This window comes from Filicampus tigris, chromosome 7 (genome assembly GCF_054856515.1).
Source record: "Filicampus tigris isolate MCC_2025a chromosome 7, RoL_Ftig_1.0, whole genome shotgun sequence".
In the NCBI taxonomy this organism is placed as follows: domain Eukaryota; kingdom Metazoa; phylum Chordata; class Actinopteri; order Syngnathiformes; family Syngnathidae; genus Filicampus; species Filicampus tigris.
Window position 1 is genome coordinate 5,452,561 of NC_141223.1, and position 19,145 is coordinate 5,471,705.

At 40.0% G+C, this 19,145-nt stretch overlaps 3 protein-coding genes and 1 non-coding gene across 5 annotated transcripts; 1 reads left to right on the top strand and 3 right to left on the bottom strand.

Moving 5' to 3' along the window:
- Positions 1-4,917: 4,917 nt before the first annotated feature.
- Positions 4,918-9,799, bottom strand: bcap29 (B cell receptor associated protein 29). 2 transcript variants are annotated; one of them, XM_086036400.1, is made up of 8 exons: positions 9,703-9,799; positions 9,158-9,268; positions 8,429-8,529; positions 8,089-8,236; positions 7,868-8,003; positions 7,171-7,273; positions 6,167-6,267; positions 4,918-6,078 (listed from the first exon to the last, which is right to left on the bottom strand). In XM_086036400.1, the coding sequence occupies exons 2-8, from the start codon at positions 9,247-9,249 to the stop codon at positions 6,043-6,045; spliced, it is 717 nt and encodes a 238-aa protein (XP_085892526.1). In that variant the 5' UTR covers positions 9,250-9,268; positions 9,703-9,799; the 3' UTR covers positions 4,918-6,042. The 2 variants fall into 2 exon arrangements, with proteins under 2 accessions (XP_085892526.1, XP_085892527.1); XM_086036401.1 differs by having other exon boundaries at positions 9,634-9,725.
- A 380-nt stretch (positions 9,800-10,179) lies between these two features.
- dus4l (dihydrouridine synthase 4-like (S. cerevisiae)) lies at positions 10,180-13,261 on the bottom strand. Its single transcript, XM_086035798.1, has 6 exons — positions 12,925-13,261; positions 12,655-12,776; positions 12,391-12,508; positions 11,511-11,633; positions 11,223-11,449; positions 10,180-11,134 (listed from the first exon to the last, which is right to left on the bottom strand). Exons 1-6 carry the CDS (start codon positions 13,011-13,013, stop codon positions 10,869-10,871), a joined length of 945 nt encoding a protein of 314 aa, XP_085891924.1. The 5' UTR covers positions 13,014-13,261; the 3' UTR covers positions 10,180-10,868.
- A 324-nt stretch (positions 13,262-13,585) lies between these two features.
- On the top strand, positions 13,586-13,658 carry trnav-aac (transfer RNA valine (anticodon AAC)). The gene has a single exon. It is a non-coding gene; the product is annotated as a tRNA-Val (tRNA).
- A 451-nt stretch (positions 13,659-14,109) lies between these two features.
- On the bottom strand, positions 14,110-18,474 carry rflnb (refilin B). Its single transcript, XM_086035913.1, has 3 exons — positions 17,938-18,474; positions 16,490-16,575; positions 14,110-15,412 (listed from the first exon to the last, which is right to left on the bottom strand). Exons 1-3 carry the CDS (start codon positions 18,127-18,129, stop codon positions 15,064-15,066), a joined length of 627 nt encoding a protein of 208 aa, XP_085892039.1. The 5' UTR covers positions 18,130-18,474; the 3' UTR covers positions 14,110-15,063.
- Positions 18,475-19,145: the final 671 nt, after the last annotated feature.

A 19,145-nucleotide genomic window follows, 5' to 3' on the forward strand; every position in this document is an offset into this window, starting at 1 on the left:
AGCCATCTCTGGGGGCAGCCATTTTGTCTTCTGTCGACTGAAAATGACATCACAACTGCTCAGGGCTCAGGTAACGACCAATCACGGCTCAGCCTCAGAAAACAGGTCAGCCAGGATTGGTCGTTACCTGAGCTCTGAGCAGTTGCGATGTCATTTTCAGTCGACAGAAGTGACAAAATGGCTGCCCCCAGAGATGGCTAAAAACCTGCGGATTAACTGTTATTCCGCAAACGCAATATTTATCAGAATGCCTTGTTTCAACTAGTGGGCTGGCATAGAACATAGTCTCGAAAAAAATATGTTTGGGTTGACTTCCCTTTAAAAAGACATGAAGTAAACCTTTGATTTTCTCCAAAACAGCCAATCACAATACAGTAAGTATTCTCTAGTAAGGAATCATATTTGCATTGTTCAATCTTTCCTTATCACAAAATTTCCTTATGTGGGAAACGACTACGGTACATGTCCTGTATGAACGTGCAAGTATGTTAACAAAATACATGTGTAACAACACAAGCAATATAATACCCATAAAATATTTTCCCCCAAATTTTTATTAAACAAAAACTAAACTATAAAGTACAGGTATACGAACAAAATACAGTAGTATAACAAAGATGGTCCAAATACTGTTGAAAAAATACTGTAAATACTGTCACACCAATGCAGTACAGTACTTAACTACAGTAAACTGTACTGTATTTTAGTGTTGATTTTTCTCAGACTTGGGGAAAAAATGAGTCTACAGTAGATACTAATCAAGCAATCCCGCTCGGGTCTCACAGGAGGAGCTGGTCTCACAGGACTGGTCCAGCGGTGCCCCCTAGTGGCAAACTTCCGTTTAGTGGCGTGGACTCCTTGCCGTCGCTTTTTTTTTATTATTTTTTTATTTTTGCATGTGTTTTGTAGTTTGTAATGTTTGTTTCCACTTTGTTGTTGTGATTGCAGCGTTTCTTTCTTACGTGTTGTTTGCATCATTTGGCCATTTGCAGCCTTTCTTGCAGCGTTTTTGTTTTGTACTTGTTTTCTATGTTCTTTTTTTTTATTTAGCGTGTGTGTGTCTTGTCTTTTTTGTTGCATCATTTTATTTAAATTATTTTGTTTGTTTGCAGCATTCCTCTGTTTGTAGCGTTCGGCCGTTTGCAGCGCGTTTGCCCCTGACGGCCACCATATTAGTGTAACACTGTTTTTATGTATAAAGGAATAATATAACTCTGAAAAAAAATACAGTAAGAAAGAAAAAAGCTGTAGCGTCAGCAGAATAAAAGTGTAATGTTAAGAGGGAAACGTCAGTATTGGGAGAATAAAGTAATCTTTTTTTTTTTTTTTTTTTTTAAGAAAAAAGTTGGAATATTACACGAATCAAATTGTAATTGTAATTTTAACAAGTGAATGCCACATAGTGGACTCCCGCTATTCGCAGGGCATAGGGACCTCACCAGCCTGCAAATCTGTGAATAATTGAGGCCCTTTCAAATTTGATTTAAAAAATAAAATGATCTTCTTGAATAATCAGGAACATACCGCCAACAAGTGTTTTCCTCGAAAAACGGTATACATAACACGATTTGCCTAAATGCTAAACTCTGAGACTGACTGCTGCTCTCTCTCTCTCTCTCTCTCTTTATTCTAGACCAGACATCAGACAGATATTCATTCGTCATTAATTTGTTAAAAACATTCCTGGTTAGATGAACAAGCCCAACAACAGAGATCATTTTAATTTTTAGTTCTTACATTTCATACTGGCGTTGATGTGCCCAAACACTGTGAGGGTTAAGCTTATGCTATTGTCAAAAAACAAGCTTTTCCTCTACAATTGTGATTTTTTTTTTAACATTACTGAATTCTCACACTTTGACTCATAAAATAACGAGTTTACTTTTACGAGTTACTTTTTTTTCATTAAAAAAAAAAAGTATGCTAATGTTAGACTAAAATAACACTGTGTTTACGCTTAATTACAACTTTATCCTCAGAATATTTTGAGTGCACAGCAGTCCTTTTTTTTTTTTTTTTTTAAATTCAGGCATCCAGTCATGCTGTATGGTGGACCTGAATATCTTATAGCACCGGAACTGTTTTGCTATTAAGTTTTGACATCCTCCCTCCATTGCAGTTTGTATGGCATGGACATGTATTTTGGGGGGAACTGCTGCTGGACAGTACAAGGTTTAAGAGGTGAAAGAGAAAACAGAACTGAGCAAAAAATACAAATAAAAAATAATAGCGTTAGCCAACAATATTGGGGAGGACAGGGTTTCCGCCAAGGATTTGGTGCAACAGCTTACGAAATCCCCATTCAAAATACTATTTTCTAAGGCCCCAGTCTGCCTTGGAATCGTCATCATTTTTCTCCCCCCATACGGCGTCCCTGGTGTAAGAGTTGAAATATATGTTTGTGGATTGGGAAACCATTGCCAGACCTTCTGAGCAAAGGACATACTGTATAGTAGACAGATGACAGGATCTGACGGGCCCAGTGTGAAGGATTTTGTTGTGTACTGTGTAATAAGAGTCGTTTCAAGAATTTGAGTATGAGGACAGTCCAGGAGGACAAAGGGATCTTAAGGGCTGTAATACGGAGAAATTACAGCGACTGAATACAACAGACCTACTGTATATGCTGCGTATACAGGGAACATCACTGCAGCCAACCCACCCCAGAAAACGCTCAATGTTTTGTGCCTGAAAGTGCCTTGAAGGGGTGACATACAGTACTGTGGTTGTGTGTGTGGATTGTCATATTAGAGGCCAGTCTCCTGCAAGGAAGACGGTTGCCCTACATCAGCACAAGGTCAGAAATACAATAGGACCCACCCTCCACATTTATTGGACTTTGACCCGGCCCACCAAATTGGCTATCTTAACAATGCTAACAACTAGCATCGTGGATCCAATGATTTATCTATTTTGGGTCCTAACTCATAGCTAGCATTTTTTTTAATGTGGGATGTAGCCAGTAAAAGCAGAGAGAGAACATGAAAACTCCGCACAGTAAAGACAGAGCTGATAGTTCAAACTTTAACCTCAGAATCATACGGCAAATGTGCTAAGCGCTAATAGCACCGCGCTGCCATTGGTGGATCCATAATGTAATTCCAGACCAATTTGACACTGCTTAGCAACGGTTCTAGGCAGCGCCTTGCTTTGCTAACAGACGCCTAATGACATTTACATTCTCAAAACGGCATATTTGTAGTCACCAGGGTGAGAAGAACAGAAGACAAACATGACATTAGCCTAATGTGATTAGCCTATATGCTTGTCTTTTGTTCTGTGTAGCAGGCTTTTATTATGCTAATGTTAAGACTAAAATGACACTGTGTTTACACTTAATTGCAACTTTATCCTCAGAATATTTTGAGTGTACAGCAGTCTTATTTCTTTTTTATTTCAAGTCATGTGGTATGGTTGACCTAGTTGACCTGAATATCTTACAGCACTGGAACTGTTTTGCTCCATGTCATTAGCCTAATGTGATTAGCCTAATGTTATGCTTGTCTGTTCCGTGTAGTCTAGGTTCACACCGCAAGGAAATGCGACCCAGATCTGATTTTTTTTTTTGATAGTCTGAACGGCTCAATTATGATTTTTTTTTTCAAATCCGACCTGGGTCGCTTGCATATGTGGTCCTAGAACGGATACGTATCCGATCTTTTCCAATGCGACGGCGGTCTGAACGGCCAGGTCGCATATATCAGACGTTGACGTCATCCGGAGCCCAAAATGCGCTCTGCGCAGGCAGCATGGGATGGAATCTGCAAAGTTGTTTTGAGTAACACTATCGACTTTATATTTTACTTTAATTTAATCCCACTTGAAACATGAAGCATAAAGTGAGCATTTATGGCGATCGTAGTAATTCAGCCACGCCTCAGATCGATTAATTTTTTACGCACGGCTATAACGTGACGTCATCGTTTGTGATGTCTCCAGGAAATGAGATATTAAAGCGTCGCCTTGTGATTTTCCCCAAATACTGTATTTATTTCTACCTCCTACCTAATCGCTTCACCGTATAAATGACCGAATTTACTTCCGCAAACACAAAGGTCGGTAGTGACATCGTCTCTTCTGCGCATGCGGGTCACTTTGGTGACGCATGTGTTCATACAGCAAACAAGACCGAGGTCGCATTTGTAATGTAATCTGAACGCTTACACAAAAATTCTGATTTTTAAAAAAAAAATCCTAATTGAGCACTGAGACCTGCGGTGTGAACCTAGCCGTAGTTTCCATGCCATAAACTTTGCCAAACGTCACCTTCCGCGTTCGACCAATGGTTTGACTGTGACAAATAGTTTATATTGCTGATACGTATTTAGCTCTACCTCGACATTGTTAGACTTCACACTAGTGACTTTGTTTTGTTACTTGTTTTTTTTTTGGGGGGGGGGGGGGGTTCTGGTTGGCATGAGTGCGCAGAAGCTTATGCCAAAACCCAGCATACTGTACATGATGTTCGACTTCTTTTTTTTTTTTCTTACGGAGAGGAGAGTGGTCATCCTCCTGATATACTTAGCAATTGCGCATTCAGAATATGTACATTAATGTCATAGAATAGTTTTGTAAGCCTTTATCCCTACGGAGGCTAAATGCTATAATGTTGATGTCCTGTGAAAAACACTTATGTCCATTCCCCCTCGCCCCCATTTTTCTTATTTTTACGTGAATGGTGTTTCGACCTGCAGACATCGCATTAACATTTTTTTTTCATTCCAAAATTGGACACGTGTTTTTCACAGGAGAGCGACGATAATAGAATGGATGGTTCAGCTGAATTTGGCTGTCAGGCACAAGTACAGACTAATAGTGGCAACCAGAAGGAATTATCCATAATGTAATTTGCCTTAAAAATTCTGAATGTATTTAATCTTTAAGGCTTATTTTTGTAAAAATGCCAAAAACAGGAAATACCTTGCAAGTAATAAAAATTTTAATACCCAATCCAAAAAATGTGTTGGGGTGCTTTTTTATAAGATGCCAACTTTTTTTTAAAAAACAACAACATTCTGCATCTTCTTGACATGTTACAGATACATGTGACAATACATGACCCAAAAAATGAGCAAGGTACGCATATTGCCCATTTCCAATAGATTAAGTGAAACAATGACTACATTTACATGCAGTCAATATTCGGGTTAAGGTCAAAATCCCGCTTTGGGTTAGTCGGAATAACCCGTTCAAACAAAAAGTGTGCCTGGGTTACTCCCTTTCCAACCCAAATATGCGTGCACGTATAACGGCAAACGGAATATTCCGATTGCACGGGACACTCTGTGCATGCTCACCCGCAAAGAATCTTGGTCTTTGTAGTACAGGAATGACTGAGAAATCGTAACTCTGACCTTAACCTGAATATTGACTGCATGTAAATGTAGTCAATGGTGAATTTGAGGAGGGCTGGGGGGGTGGGGGGCAACCGTTACAAAAAACACGCAATATCCCATGAAGTTAAGCTCACGCACTGTCACCATAACACACCACAAAAAAAAATTCTGTGACAAAGTGTTACCACTTCCATTTTTTTCCATTTGACAACATTCAATTTAAGACATCGTTACCACGATGCTTCACCACTAAAATTAATGAAGACATAATGATTTGACAGTGCATGTGTGCTACATCCAAATAAATGTAAACTTGTGAGAGCTGCAACATTTCACAAGTGATGCAGGTCGGGAATAAAGGAACGAGCCATTCGGAGATTTAGAAACACCCAAAAGAAAAACGGATCACTTCTGAGAATGACTAAACTGAAAGCAATCTTAACGGGTATCTTTTTTCCTGTAAAAACCATGATGGCATGCTCCAGAAAAGTCCCAAACTAAAAATAGAGAGCATTGGCTCGAGCAGCAATCCTCATAGTCGCACTGCCAGACAGAAACAGGAAAGCGGGCGTGAAACTCCACTTTAAGATAGTCAGGCGCCAGACGACCCCAAAACATGAAAAATGTGCTCCATTCAAAAGCTCGTGTGTACTTCAGGCGTCATTTGGGCTTTGTCACAAGCTGCGCGGGGAACGTGTTCCGATGGTTAGTCTTCTTTTTTGTTTACAGGACTTTGAACATTCTGCAAGACAAAGGAGCACACGGGGAAAAGTCTGCAGTTGTTGGGGAATGCCGCAAACGTAAAGCTGCTTTTTAGGAAAAAGCATCACCTGAAGCTCCTGATGTTCTTTTAGCAGTCTGTCGTACTCCTTGGCAAGACCGTCCGTCCGTTTCTTCCATCCATCCGCATCGCACTCGGACTTCTTCAGTGCTGCATTTTACACACATCAGAGATAAAAAGTAAACAGCGGAGCCAGTGGCTCTGCCGTGGTTGAGCAGACGACGCAAATGGGTAAAAAAAAAAAAAAGGAGGGATTGTGAAACGACATTTGGTTTGTTTGACCGCCGTGGCGAGCGGCAGTTTGTGCAACCGGGCTGGCACACGCGCTGACATGCTCGAGGGAAGGGATGCCAATGAATGGCCTTAATTGTGAAGTCCGCCGACACACAAACACACAAAGATGCTAACAAGACGCTTTCACTGCTAGTTGGGCAACATGTAACCTGCACACCCTGCACTGGTTGCCAGCCAATCGCAGTGTTTTTCAAACTTTTTGGAGTCATGGCACATTTCTTTCATTGAAAAAATCCCGCCGCACAACAGCAGCTGAAATTGTGAAAAAAAAAAGAAAAAAAAAAAGCTTAATTTAACAATATAAGTGTTATATTGTTTATATAAGCATTTTTGAACATTGAAGAATGACGTTATATTATAACTTCTTGAATAGGAATTAAATAAACACAAAGAAAAAAATATTTTATAATGTTTCATATTGATAGTGTGAAACATGGGCCTGTTTGGATAAACATGCGTCACTAATTCGCTTGTCTCTAAACAAAGACAATTAGCTACCTACTGCCGCTGTTGCTGCCACCTGCTGGTATGGGAGAGTACTACAATGTGGTAAAGACACGATTACGCTGCCTGGCGCTAGACCGGACTAATTAGATAATTCCCCACGGCACACCTGACAATATCTCGCGGGCACGCTGCACACAGTTTGAAAAACACTGGTTTAGAGACAAGCGAATTAGTGACGCATGTTTATCCAAACAGGCCCATGTTCCTCACTGAGTAAGTATCAATATGAAACAAAGGTCAAATGACACGAACCGTCTCCTGAAGTCTTCAGTTCTTCTTTCAGTTTCTCCACCTCTTTCCTCAACAGCTCCATGCCCTCTGCAGTTGCCTTGTCTCCTGAGCCCTCCATCAGAGTCTGGAATGACAATGTCAAGCACGGTTAATAAAAAGCCAGGTGATAGTGAACGGTTCTTCAAAAGTGCATACGTTGTCATTTAAAAGGGCCTCTGTGGGGTCAAGGTCGTTTGGGACGAAGTTGAGTGGAAGCGCACTATTCATCCAGTTAAAGTGGAACAATTTGCTTGGTCCGATTCAGTGGGATTACGATTTGATTTGACGTGGTATGGCGCAGTTCGAGAGCGTATGACGCAATGAGTTTCTTGTTGATTTTACAAGACGAATGAACTTTTTATTTTCCTTTAAAGGGATTATCAAAGGTTACACACAAGAGTATTTGTCGATTTTGTCATGTGGTAAAAACATGTAAAAGCACTCCAAAGCCCAAACGATTTAAGTTAATTAAATTCCAAGAAACAAAACAAAACAAAAAAAATCATCAAAAACATCAAACCAATTTACGACTTTTGATCAGCTTTTGACCGATTCACCTCTATATTGAGACCGATTCATTTGTTCATGTATGCACACACTCACATGTTTTAAATCAAAACCAATTCTCCAATTCAAATCGGTTTTCCTTACACTCCTCTTATCTATGAGTGGAGGGTACCTTCTTCAGCAGCTCGTTGTCTTCCAAGCACTTGTTGGCGGCTTTGTTTGCATTTTCAACCTGCTCCTGCAGTGCCGCAGTGGTCCCAGACACTGAAGCCAATTGGTTAATCAAGGTAACCACTCGCTTCATAACCCTTCATATACAATAAATAAATAAATAAATGTTTAAACTGACAGGCCTATTTATTTTTGATCTGCAAGAGTGGAGCAAAAACTCACAGCCAGAGGAAGACAGCGAAGCCCGAGATGTAAAGGTTCCGCTGAGCTCGGAAAAGCTTCATGTGCATGTGGTCATGCATGTTGGGCATCAGTTTGGCGTCCGTGCCGAGATTTTTCACAGAGTACTTTCTCACCTCGCGGACTGCATCTAACAAAGCAGGAGCAGAGCATCGTGTGGAGGTCACCCAAAGCTAAAAAACTAAAAACAACTGAAGCTAAAAGGCAAAACAATAAAATAAGAACTAAAAAAACAGTTATTATATATATATATATATATATATATTTTTTTTTTTTTTTTTTTTTTTTTAAATAAATGCTGAACATCTATAACTGCACTTACCGAGGAAAAGGACAATAAGTATGATAATCATTGTAAGAAAGACTTTGTTCCAAAAGCGTGCAACAGGGCTCCAGATCTTCAACTTGAAAACGGTCTGCCACCTGAAACGCACGTACAAACATTCTGATTACCGGGCTTAATTTGATGCAGACTCCCTCCTTCCAATCATAGGCAGGAAAAAAATAAAACATTATACTGAGTGAGTTAACTGTGGTGTGGGATGCGTTTGGAGTAACTTCAAATGCTAAACATTCATTATTTCCAATCACAAGTCTTTATGGATGTGGTCTACCAAGGCAGGTCGAGCCACGTACTCCACAACGGTGACGTGAAGCGAACTTCAGCTCGCTCTGTTGTCGGACAAAACGTTAGCTACCTCTTTTCTAACATGGCGCCTTGGGAAAAGTTACAAAACATGTAAATGGGTGAGTTCTTCAGTGAATAGCTAATAGGTTCCACAAGGAAGATGCTAAGTGAGCTTGTGAATGGTGAACCACGAATAGGCAGTGGTTCACTGCAGATCTGCCAAAGGGCATCCAAACTTAAGGAAAATACAAAGAACGCGTAACATGGGCTGTGTCATAATGTGCACACTTTACTTACATTACGAGCATATGTACAACAAAGGAAATAAAATAGTTTAAAATAGATGTATGCGCGTGTGTTTTTGACTTTTTTTTTTAAACCTACGCAGTAAGTTACTTATAAAACATTGTGCTTGTGCATCACCTCTTAGCTGAGATGAAGGGTAGACAGAGGATGACAAGGAATCCCATCTCCATATAGAGGAAGAGAGCCACAGCGGTCCATTGTAGCGTCATCCTTAAGAGGTGAGGTCAACTTGAAAGAATGCAAAAGGGCACGATTAGCGCACACCGGTTCTACAACCAATTCGGTATTTAGGACAGGTTCAATAGAAGGCGTGGTCCATCTTCACTATACTTACACTTCATGGCTCAACACTCTTGAGCGCACATTACATTACACGGCGCAACAACGTCACAAGCAACAATGTGACGCAATATACTCCTCATAAAAAGGGACGGCCACGGCCACATGAGAAAATTAATCGCGCTTGCTTTACGTTTTAGCATGATGGGACATTAAGTAACTGCGTATACCCAAACTTCCAAACTTGCTTTAGTTAAAAAAGATAAGAACGCGCTTTGTACATGCTCTTTGAAGAATATGCCTTGTTGACTTACCAGGAAAGGACGCAATCGACGACTGAACAAACTTTTTAATAAAACAATATTGGGAGCATAAAAAGTTACCTCTGTCGATCTGCTTGCCACACTTCCTGCTTCATGCAACCGCTCCAGCCTCCAATACATCCGGTAAGAAGCATGTCTTCCGGTGCTTCCTTTCAAATTAAAACTCAAGGTAGTCGTGTGGTGCGCATTGTTGTAAAAATACTCGTTCCAACAAAAATGTTTTAAATCGAACTATCCAAAATACTGTTTGCTATTGAATAAATTATTTTTGTGTCCAGTAATGGCGCATTTAGTTCTCCCAAATTGCTCTTACTGTGAAAGGAACTGACTTCCGTCTGGCCAGGTCCAGTCAAAAATCATTTTATAGTATTGATGTTCTTCGTTTGTAAATGTTGTTCAGATTAATAAGCCTGTGAATGTGTAAACAAGTCGCTTGAACCACCACAACTCAGTATTATATCACATGTAATATGTTTTATACGGCTCGCAACCGTTTCTGTCACAGAGAACAAAACTAGCGACATCAACACAGAGGAGTTAAATCCATACATTTATTATAAACAGTACAACTGACCACAAATTAGCAGGATGAAGAGTGGTTAACTGGGCAATTATTTAAAATTAAATTATAAATAAAATTAAAATGTGCATGAATTATTTTTCTATTAAAATTTAAAAAATTATATAAAACACAGTAACTGTTTTAATTTTACATTTTTCTTTTGACCGATAATTGGCTCATCAATCCATCCATTTTTTATCACCTTTATCCTGTTCAGGGTATTAAATGTAATGACATTATTAATGATAGAATAAAAAAATGAGCATGAATAATTGTATTGAGAAAATAAATTATTTTACTTTATTTTTCTCAGCTTCAGAAAACAGGTGAGCTGTGATTGGTCGTTACCTGAGCAACTGTGATGTCATTTTCAATCGACAGGCGTGGCAATATGGCTGCCCCCGGAGATGGCTAAAAATGGGCGGATTAACTCTTATTCCACAAACACAATATTTATCAGAATGGCTTGTTTCAACTAGTCAGCCTGCATAGAACATATTTTTGAAAAAAAACAAAAAAAACGTTTGGGTTTCGCCCATGTAAACGTAAGCCAGTGACCTTTTAGGCTTGTCCCTCCCCTTGCCCTGCCCCAAAGTCAGCAGGGATAAGCTCCAGCTCGCCCGCGATCCTATTGAGACAAATGCAATAGAAAATGGATGGATGTTCATGTTCCCAAATCATGCACTGAACCGTATGTACTCTGCAGGTAGTCTATTACAGCTGATGTACTACATAAAGAATTGAATACTTTTCTCTCAGGCTGGGAGCTAACCCTCTCAAGCATGTAGATGAGATGATTGTGAAAGCACGTAAATGGAGTGCCCTGTTGTACAGAGATGTCCACCCAGTCCCATATACACTCCAAAGGTGTGTCTTCATGCCCCGCGAACAAGGCCGGGTTAGCGAGCAAACCTCGCGCGACCATCACACCTAAAAAGGATAAGCGGGAAATTAATTTAAAATGAATATTGTCACCAAATCAATTTTTATTAAAACAAAACAAAAAAAAAAGCCTCACCATCAACACCAGTGAGCTGGTGAATAGACTCCACATCGCATGGGTACTTGATGTCCCCGTTTGCAATGACCGGAATGGACACGCTGTCTTTGATTGTCTTTATGGCATCGTAGTGGACTGGCTGGTGGCGCTCATCCGATGTACGACCGTGCACTGTTATCCACGATACACCCGCTGACTCAGCCTTCTGGCACAGATCAATTGTCTTCCTCAGGTCGTTGTGAATTCTACACATTAAATGTAATTATTATCTTTTTTCAATCAGGTCTGAATAGGTTTCTCTTTTACCTTATTTTAATTGATGTGGTATAGTTGGGATTGTCCACTTGGTTCCTGACATGTCTGACCATGTCTTTAACCAATTCAGGCTTGTTGATAAGGCATGCGCCATATCCTGCAGACATGGCCCATCTGAAAGAAAGGCAGGGCAAGTCAAATGTATTCATATAGCATATTTCATGTACAAGACAATTCAAAGTGCTTTACGTAAAACATTAAAAGCAAAACAAAATATTAAGACATTACAAAAATCACAATGAAATCACCTAAAATAATTAGATTGCCTGAATAATTAGATGAAAATGAAAACATGATATTTTTTTTTTTAATGCTGACAGTAGGCAGTGGAGTAGAGGTTACCTTCATTCAAATCAGCATGGGGAAAGAATCAGCAAATAGTTTGCAATGTTTAATATAGTTGTTTTATTTATGTATTATTGTTTACTTATGTTTTGTCACTGTCCAATGTTTATGTTTGTGGGAGTATTTGTAATTTTGGCGATTGAAGTTGTTTAATCTGTTCTAGGGCTGTCACTATTGAATAATTTTAGTATAATTTATTCGAACGATTAATAATCGAATAACTGGTTACAATTTTATGACTCAGGTACTGGTTCGGTCATTGTTTTCCAAATTATAAGAAGATGTTCGCAAATGTCTTTAGATTATTAAACAATATATAATCAGTCTACTTTCACATAGGACAGAGGTCAGAAAATAATTACTGTGAAGAAGCTCAAATCAGAAGATTTGGACACGTTTAAGTTAAACAATTGCTCTTAACGATAAACTTGATTAATACTATAGTTGTTGATTAATCACTTAATTTTGACACCTCTAATCTGTTCCTTAAATTGTGAACAGTTGGGCGTGCTGAGTAGATATGCACCTCTGGGGGCATCCACAGTTCAGGTCAACTCCATCCGAGAAAGGGGCAACTGCACACGTTGCATCAACCAGAGTCTGAGCATCGTGGGCAGCAAACTGCACAATCAGAGGTCTGTCACCTATGTAAAAAAAAATTACATTACAACATATAAAAAAACCCAGCTCACAATCGATTAGTAGCACTCAACACTGCCTGAATTACTCCAAAAAAACAGCTCACTATCGATTAGTAACACTCAACACTGCCTGAATTACTCCTACTCACACTCGTTAGTAGTGAATTCACTGTCTCTGGCTTTGATGGATCGCACAAAGTCAGACGCAACAATCATTGGCGTGAAGCAAATGTCACAGTTGTACTTCCTTACCAAAGACCTGAAAGCCAGTCTGTGGAGAAATGATAGCACAGGTTTATGATTCACCGATGATTTTACTGTTGGTTGTAGAATGCAGTAGTGTAGAACTTCGCAACAGGACATGTCTTTCGCAGAAGTAAACACAGAGACAAAAATAAACAAAAAAGGATCAAACTTACTTTGAATACCGAACCATTGGCGCGCAAATCTTTACCACATTTCCTTCTTCAAACATGCCCATGACGTTGTTGTGGTTAGTGGTCTTCATTCTTTCAAAGATATAGCGTTAGCACTTAGCATAACCTGCTAACGCCGCTCAGTGCCTACTCGCTGGCGAAGCACCGTGTCACTTTGGCTTTGACCGATTCAAATCACATACAAGCACAGTTTTGCAAACACGTCCTTACAGTGGTAAATCTACGGATGCTAGCAAACATTTAGCTTCGAACACATGAGCAACAGGAATCTTTCGTCCACCATGCTGAAACCATGCATGTGGGAGTGGCTTTTGGGAAATTACGTAATCAAACTCAAAATACAGTATGTTTCTAAATAATAATAATAATAATAATTAATAATAATAATTGCCTGACAGTTGAATACCAATTAGAAAAATGTGACAAGACAGAAAACACGAGTAAATTCAAGCGAGTGTTAGTTTGGTAACGGTCACTTGGGATCGACCTCTACAACCTCTCGGTTGGGAAACCACCAACTGAGCCATCCCGCCCCGGTGGATTAAAGCACGTCCCATAAATCCATCCATTATCTGTACCGCTTCTGCATGTACACCCTTATGTTTTATTCTATTTGAAGGCAGCAGTTGACACAACACAACCAGTTTCCATAGTGTAGTGGTTATCACGTTCGCCTAACACGCGAAAGGTCCCCGGTTCGAGACCGGGTGGAAACACATTTTTTAAATTATTCAAAACAAAACATTTGTGCTTCGAAATGACAATTTATATAATTAATCTTTAACTACTGTATTCAATAAACACGATGTTGCTTTACATGGACGTTGGTCTTCCTCTAAATTGAAACCATTGCACTCTCTGGTCACTAGGAGGCGCTCAAACGCTACGGAAAAAAATCTCAACTGTTTAATCTTAGACATGATTTCGCAACAGCTGTGTTAGTTAATTTAATTGGTAGATATATTGATTAGCCATCTATTTATTTATACCATTATTGATGCGGGTTGTAAATAGTAGGGCTTATTCAATGTCAAAAGGTCTGTTAGATGACTTAATGTCTGTGTGTGTATTTTTATTTTTTATGTAGTAACCGCATCCGTCCATCCATCCATCTAAACTTCTATACCGCCTATCCTCCATCCCCCCCAAAATATATATATTGAGCTTGAATTAGTTTATTTCAAATTGGCAGCAAATAAGTCAACAATAGCAAAATGAGCATGAAACATCAGTGAGGCACAGAACACAAAACACCGCAAATGCTGTTCAATTGACAAGATAAACTCATCAGGTGATAAAATCTCAGATATTAAAACCTTAAAAAGAATAAATACAAATTCCACTCAAACTCAAAGTGAAGTAGAATACAGTATGTTACTTTTCACATGTAGGCCAATGAGAGATAAACAATACTGTATTTGTCACTTCAATTAAGACTCATGTTCCATCTATGTCACATACATAAGTCATTTCTACAAAAGCTTACTCATACTGAATGGTTACTCGAATCCACCAACATTAGTATAATGCATTTGTTAATGTCTAGAATAAAGGCTGGGAAGAGCTTCATTTGTGCTAATTTAGTGCAGAAATGCAAAAAAAAATTGTAATAAATAAAATCCCTTATAACCAAGTATCCTTTGTGCAGTTCAGGTATCTTAAGTGAGTGATTTCTGAGCATACACCAAAACCCCCGCGCAACAGTGAATTTGTCTTCCTTACGTTAACTGGTACAGTTGTCATCAGTCTTCGCTCTCATTCGAAATAATGTTTCACATCAGGCAGTGACCAATTTGATGGGAGGCTTCAATGGAGGGCAAGTCATTAGCCGCCGCTGGGCGAGAACCGCAAAAACAAAGACTGAGACAGATATAGTATATCTGGAAATTAATATAAAAGGTCATTTCTAATGGATGACTCATCCACAAGCAGAATAATAAAGACATGGAATGAATGGATATGACTTCTATTTCAGACTATGTCTTTACATCTCTGCTGTATTAAACAAGGCACATGTGCTCCTGGTTCACTGGCATAAAAAAAAAAAAAAAAATTAACGAGCGACTGAAATGTAAAGATTTACTACACAGCAGGCTCAGCGACAGCCAGCCAATGGCTACGTTACAGGACAGGATTGATCGAAACGACCTCTTCTGTCTTTCGGAGGTAGCTTCCTGCTGCTTCTAACTCCACGCTGGAGAGGAAACGTGTGGCTCGTCGGTGGCGGTCGTAGCTCAGCTCTGTGGCGTACACGGCGCTCGTTTTCTTGGGGTAGATGATGGTGGTGCTCGTGAAGCTGTGCGGCCGATGGCGGGGCTGGAAATCCAGTATGGTCTTATAATGACGCCAGGTGCTGTGGGACACGGCTGTGATGGTCTGCGCGCAGCGCTCCAGGGCCTGACCGCACGGCTGCAGGGCCACATTCTGGATGAAGTGGCGGTCCGAGTCATAGTGCACTGAGGAGGTGTATCTGTGGATGAAAAAAGGCCGTTGAGCTGTTGTCTTCAAGATTGGACAGTGCTGCCTTAAGAGAAATCAACCCAAACATATTTTTTTGGAAAATATGTTCTATGCAGGCCCACTAGTTGAAACACAGCATTCTGATTAATATTACTTCTGTGGAATATTAGTTAAACAGCAAAATCCAGCCCTTTTTAGCCATCTCTGGGGCGGCCATTTTGTCACTTCTGTCAACTGAAAATGACATCAAAACTGCTCTGGTAACGACCAATCGCGGCTGACCTTTTTGAAGCTGAGCCGAGCAAGAATATGCTCTATGAAGGCCCACTAGTCAAAACACGGCATTCTGAGGAATATTGTGTTTGTGGAATATGAGTTAAGCAGTAAAATCCACCCGTTTTTAGCCATCTAAGGGGGCGGCCATTTTATCACTTCTGTCAACTAAAAGTGACATCACAGTTACTAAGGTTTCAGTTAATTACTAATGATGAATCAGCTTCAGAAAACAGGTGAGCTGTAATTGTAATTTTTTTTTTTCTATTGAAGTTGAAAAGAATAATAAATCAGAAGTTACTTTCTAGTTATTAGTACTAAAGTAAGTTTTCACTAAGTACTCAAGTAATTATTTGGAGGACTACATTTTACTTCATATTCAAGTCATATTATTCTTAAAACGGAAGTCAACCCAAACATTTACAATAATTCTTTACAATAATATTTTTCTGTCTGGCCCCACCAATTGAAACACAATTTTTTTTTTTTTTTTTTTTAAACCATCTGAGGTGGCGGCCATTTTGCCACTTGCTGTCAAGTGAAAATGACTTCACAGCTGCTCAGGGTTCAGTTCACACCCAATCACGGCTCAGCTTGCAAACGTCACATGAGAAAATTCTGAAAACAGGTGAGCCGTGATTGGTCATTGCTCGGGGTTCCGGTGATTGTGATGTCATTTTGATGTGACGCCAAAGACTGGCAGAACAAGGCTGCAGGCGAGAGTCGAATGCCCAGCATCGGAACACAGACCCTGAACACCGTGACAATATAGAAAACGAATGGATGGATTGAAGAACCTTTCAACACAACCCACCTTATTTCTTTAGGAGGTAAAGGATCAATAGCTATACCCTCCCCATAGGACAAAGGCTGGAAGGAACCAGAGGACAAAGCTGAAACCTGCAAAATAAACAAAAGTAATCAAGCAAATTAGGATGTACATTTGTGTGGTTCAACTTATTCTAAAGTGAGCCATTGAGTTACTTCATTTCACGTGCATTTGAACAGAGACACTGTTGAAAAATTGAAAAACAAATCTCTAAAATCTAAAATTCACAAGCTGAGCTAAGACTGATTGTTACGAGTGCCCACAAAATGTGTGATATCATTTTCAGTCGACAGAAAGTTTCTAAATGTGTTTTTAAAGGTGTTAATTGGACATGAAGCATAATGAAGGTATACAATTCCTGATAGTATCACGCCATTTTCGTGTGATCACATCACACAGGTCTGTTAGTATTCCTCTCAGAAAAATGCGACTGGCTGGTTAGAAATTGATTTTCCGCATCTTTCTTTTTTTTTTAGATATGATGTATCTATATTATATAGTATCTTCTGTATATGACGTATCAGTGGAATCCCCTCTGTTTCCTTATTTTCAGTGTAATGATTTTCATTCAGTATTTCTATGTTCATTGCAGGCATGGTGGGATAACTAATTTTTGTCCACCCAAAAAGTGTTGAAATCTAACTTGCTTCTTTATATCTCACCTAGTTCTGAGGTATTGGGGCACATGCAGACCAAGTTACATACAATTTGTACAATCCTGAAGGAAATAATACGGTGCCAATTTTTTGTTGCACAATTATGAATAGGTGGAGACGCAGGAGAGCCATCCACCGAGATAAGTCAGCCATCCATTGTGAATCTGGTAACCAAACAAATAATAGGCAGACAGGGGTGGCATGGCAGAGATGGATTTATGGGAATTCTAGTAGTGCTTATCTCGACTCAAAATCCTTCTCTTTGCTTTTAGTTGTGCCTACACAGCCGCACACCGCTCTGCACAGTCAGTCACAGGCCACGAGGGTCGCACTGCAGAGATGGATTTTAGGGTAATTGCAGTTGTTCCCTATGCTTACCTTGACTTAAAATGCTTCGCTTCGCGCTTGCTTGTCACTACACAGTCGCAAACCGTTTCGCACAAACAGTCACAGGGCATTCCATAGTTTTGAATTGGACACAAGGGGTCATTTTTAAGCCACTCTTTAAGTCTGTAAAATGTCATAACTTCCTTAACATAACAAAATTTAAACAAAACGTGTTCCTTTTCTCAAGCTCTTTTTGGTGACATTGGTCTTGTTGATGGCACGTACCAATGACACCCTGACTGTGGATTTCATGATAAAGAATGATGGATGCGTGCACGGGCATCCCTCACTAAGGTCTTGTGTCACCCTGGCCACCCCACTGAAACATTTCTGGCTACACCTCTGACTGACGGTGACAAAATGACAAAGAACAGAGAGTCGGTTACCCACCCGCGATCCGCTTCCTTCGTCCTCCGGTACCGGACTCACGCCGCGGGCTTTGTCCTGGGGCAAGAGCCAAGCGCTGGGGCTCGGGCTCGGCGGTAAACCGGAGTCCGGGCTGTCTAGCCCTCTGTCAGCCCGGCAACTCATGCCCAGCGGGTCCTCTTCGCAAACATTTGGAAAGTTTAACCGTCCGACCATTTCCTTTTCAAATGAGAAGTTGTGAAACTCCAGCAGCCGACAAGGATTCTTGCGAAGCCGAACGACTTCCACAATGTAGTTCCCCCGTTTTGCGACGCTTTTTCTTTACGTTCTCCGTGGTCACGTCTCAGTGCTTCCAGGGCTACTTGCAAGGGTGCACGCGGTGAGGAAAAACACGTCCCGTCTACCCGAAACCTTTCTTTGCACAGTAAAACGGACGTAATTATACATATATATTATACTATATTTCATCACCGAACAGGTCAAAGTTGAGCATGACTTAAACAGCCCCGCGGCTGAGTTTCAAACTTCTCCCTCTTAAGTCCTTCAGGCATTAAAAGGGGAAAGACCCGCCCCCTTGAAGGCTTTTCCTTGATGCTGATTGGATGAAGCGAAGAACAAAAGGAAACTAGATAGGAATATTTTGAACCCCAAAAAAGGCACCAAGAGATCACTGAGACAAAACACTTTCTTTCAGAATCTCTTGGGAAACTGCCAGACCACAATGGCTGAATTTAACGATGCTAATTGATGTTTCCTAAACGTTTGAGAATTTTACATTTGTGAACAGTAAATATCAACATGTAATCCTAATATTAAAGGTAACCATACACAGTATTCAAGTGTACAATGGATAATTGTGTTAACTTTTCCTATTTAGATGTGGAATCAGAAGAGGAAATAATACATCAAATTAGGTACGCCTTCCTTCACAGTCCAATCATGAGAACCAATACAAGAGCTAGCTAGCTAGCTAAATAACTAAGGGTGTGTATCTCTCCAGTCTCCACTAATGCGATTCGATACGATTCAGATTCTCGATACATGGGGTACGCTACGATTCAAGGATGTAACAATTTTAAAATATAACAATTTATTTCGGCTTGATTCAGTGGGATTCCGACTCAGAGGTGGTATAGTAGTAGCTTTTGTCATGTTTAATTACATGTAAAAGCTCTCCGAAGCCCAAACTATCCAAGCTAATAAATTCAAATAAGCAATAAATTATAAGCAAC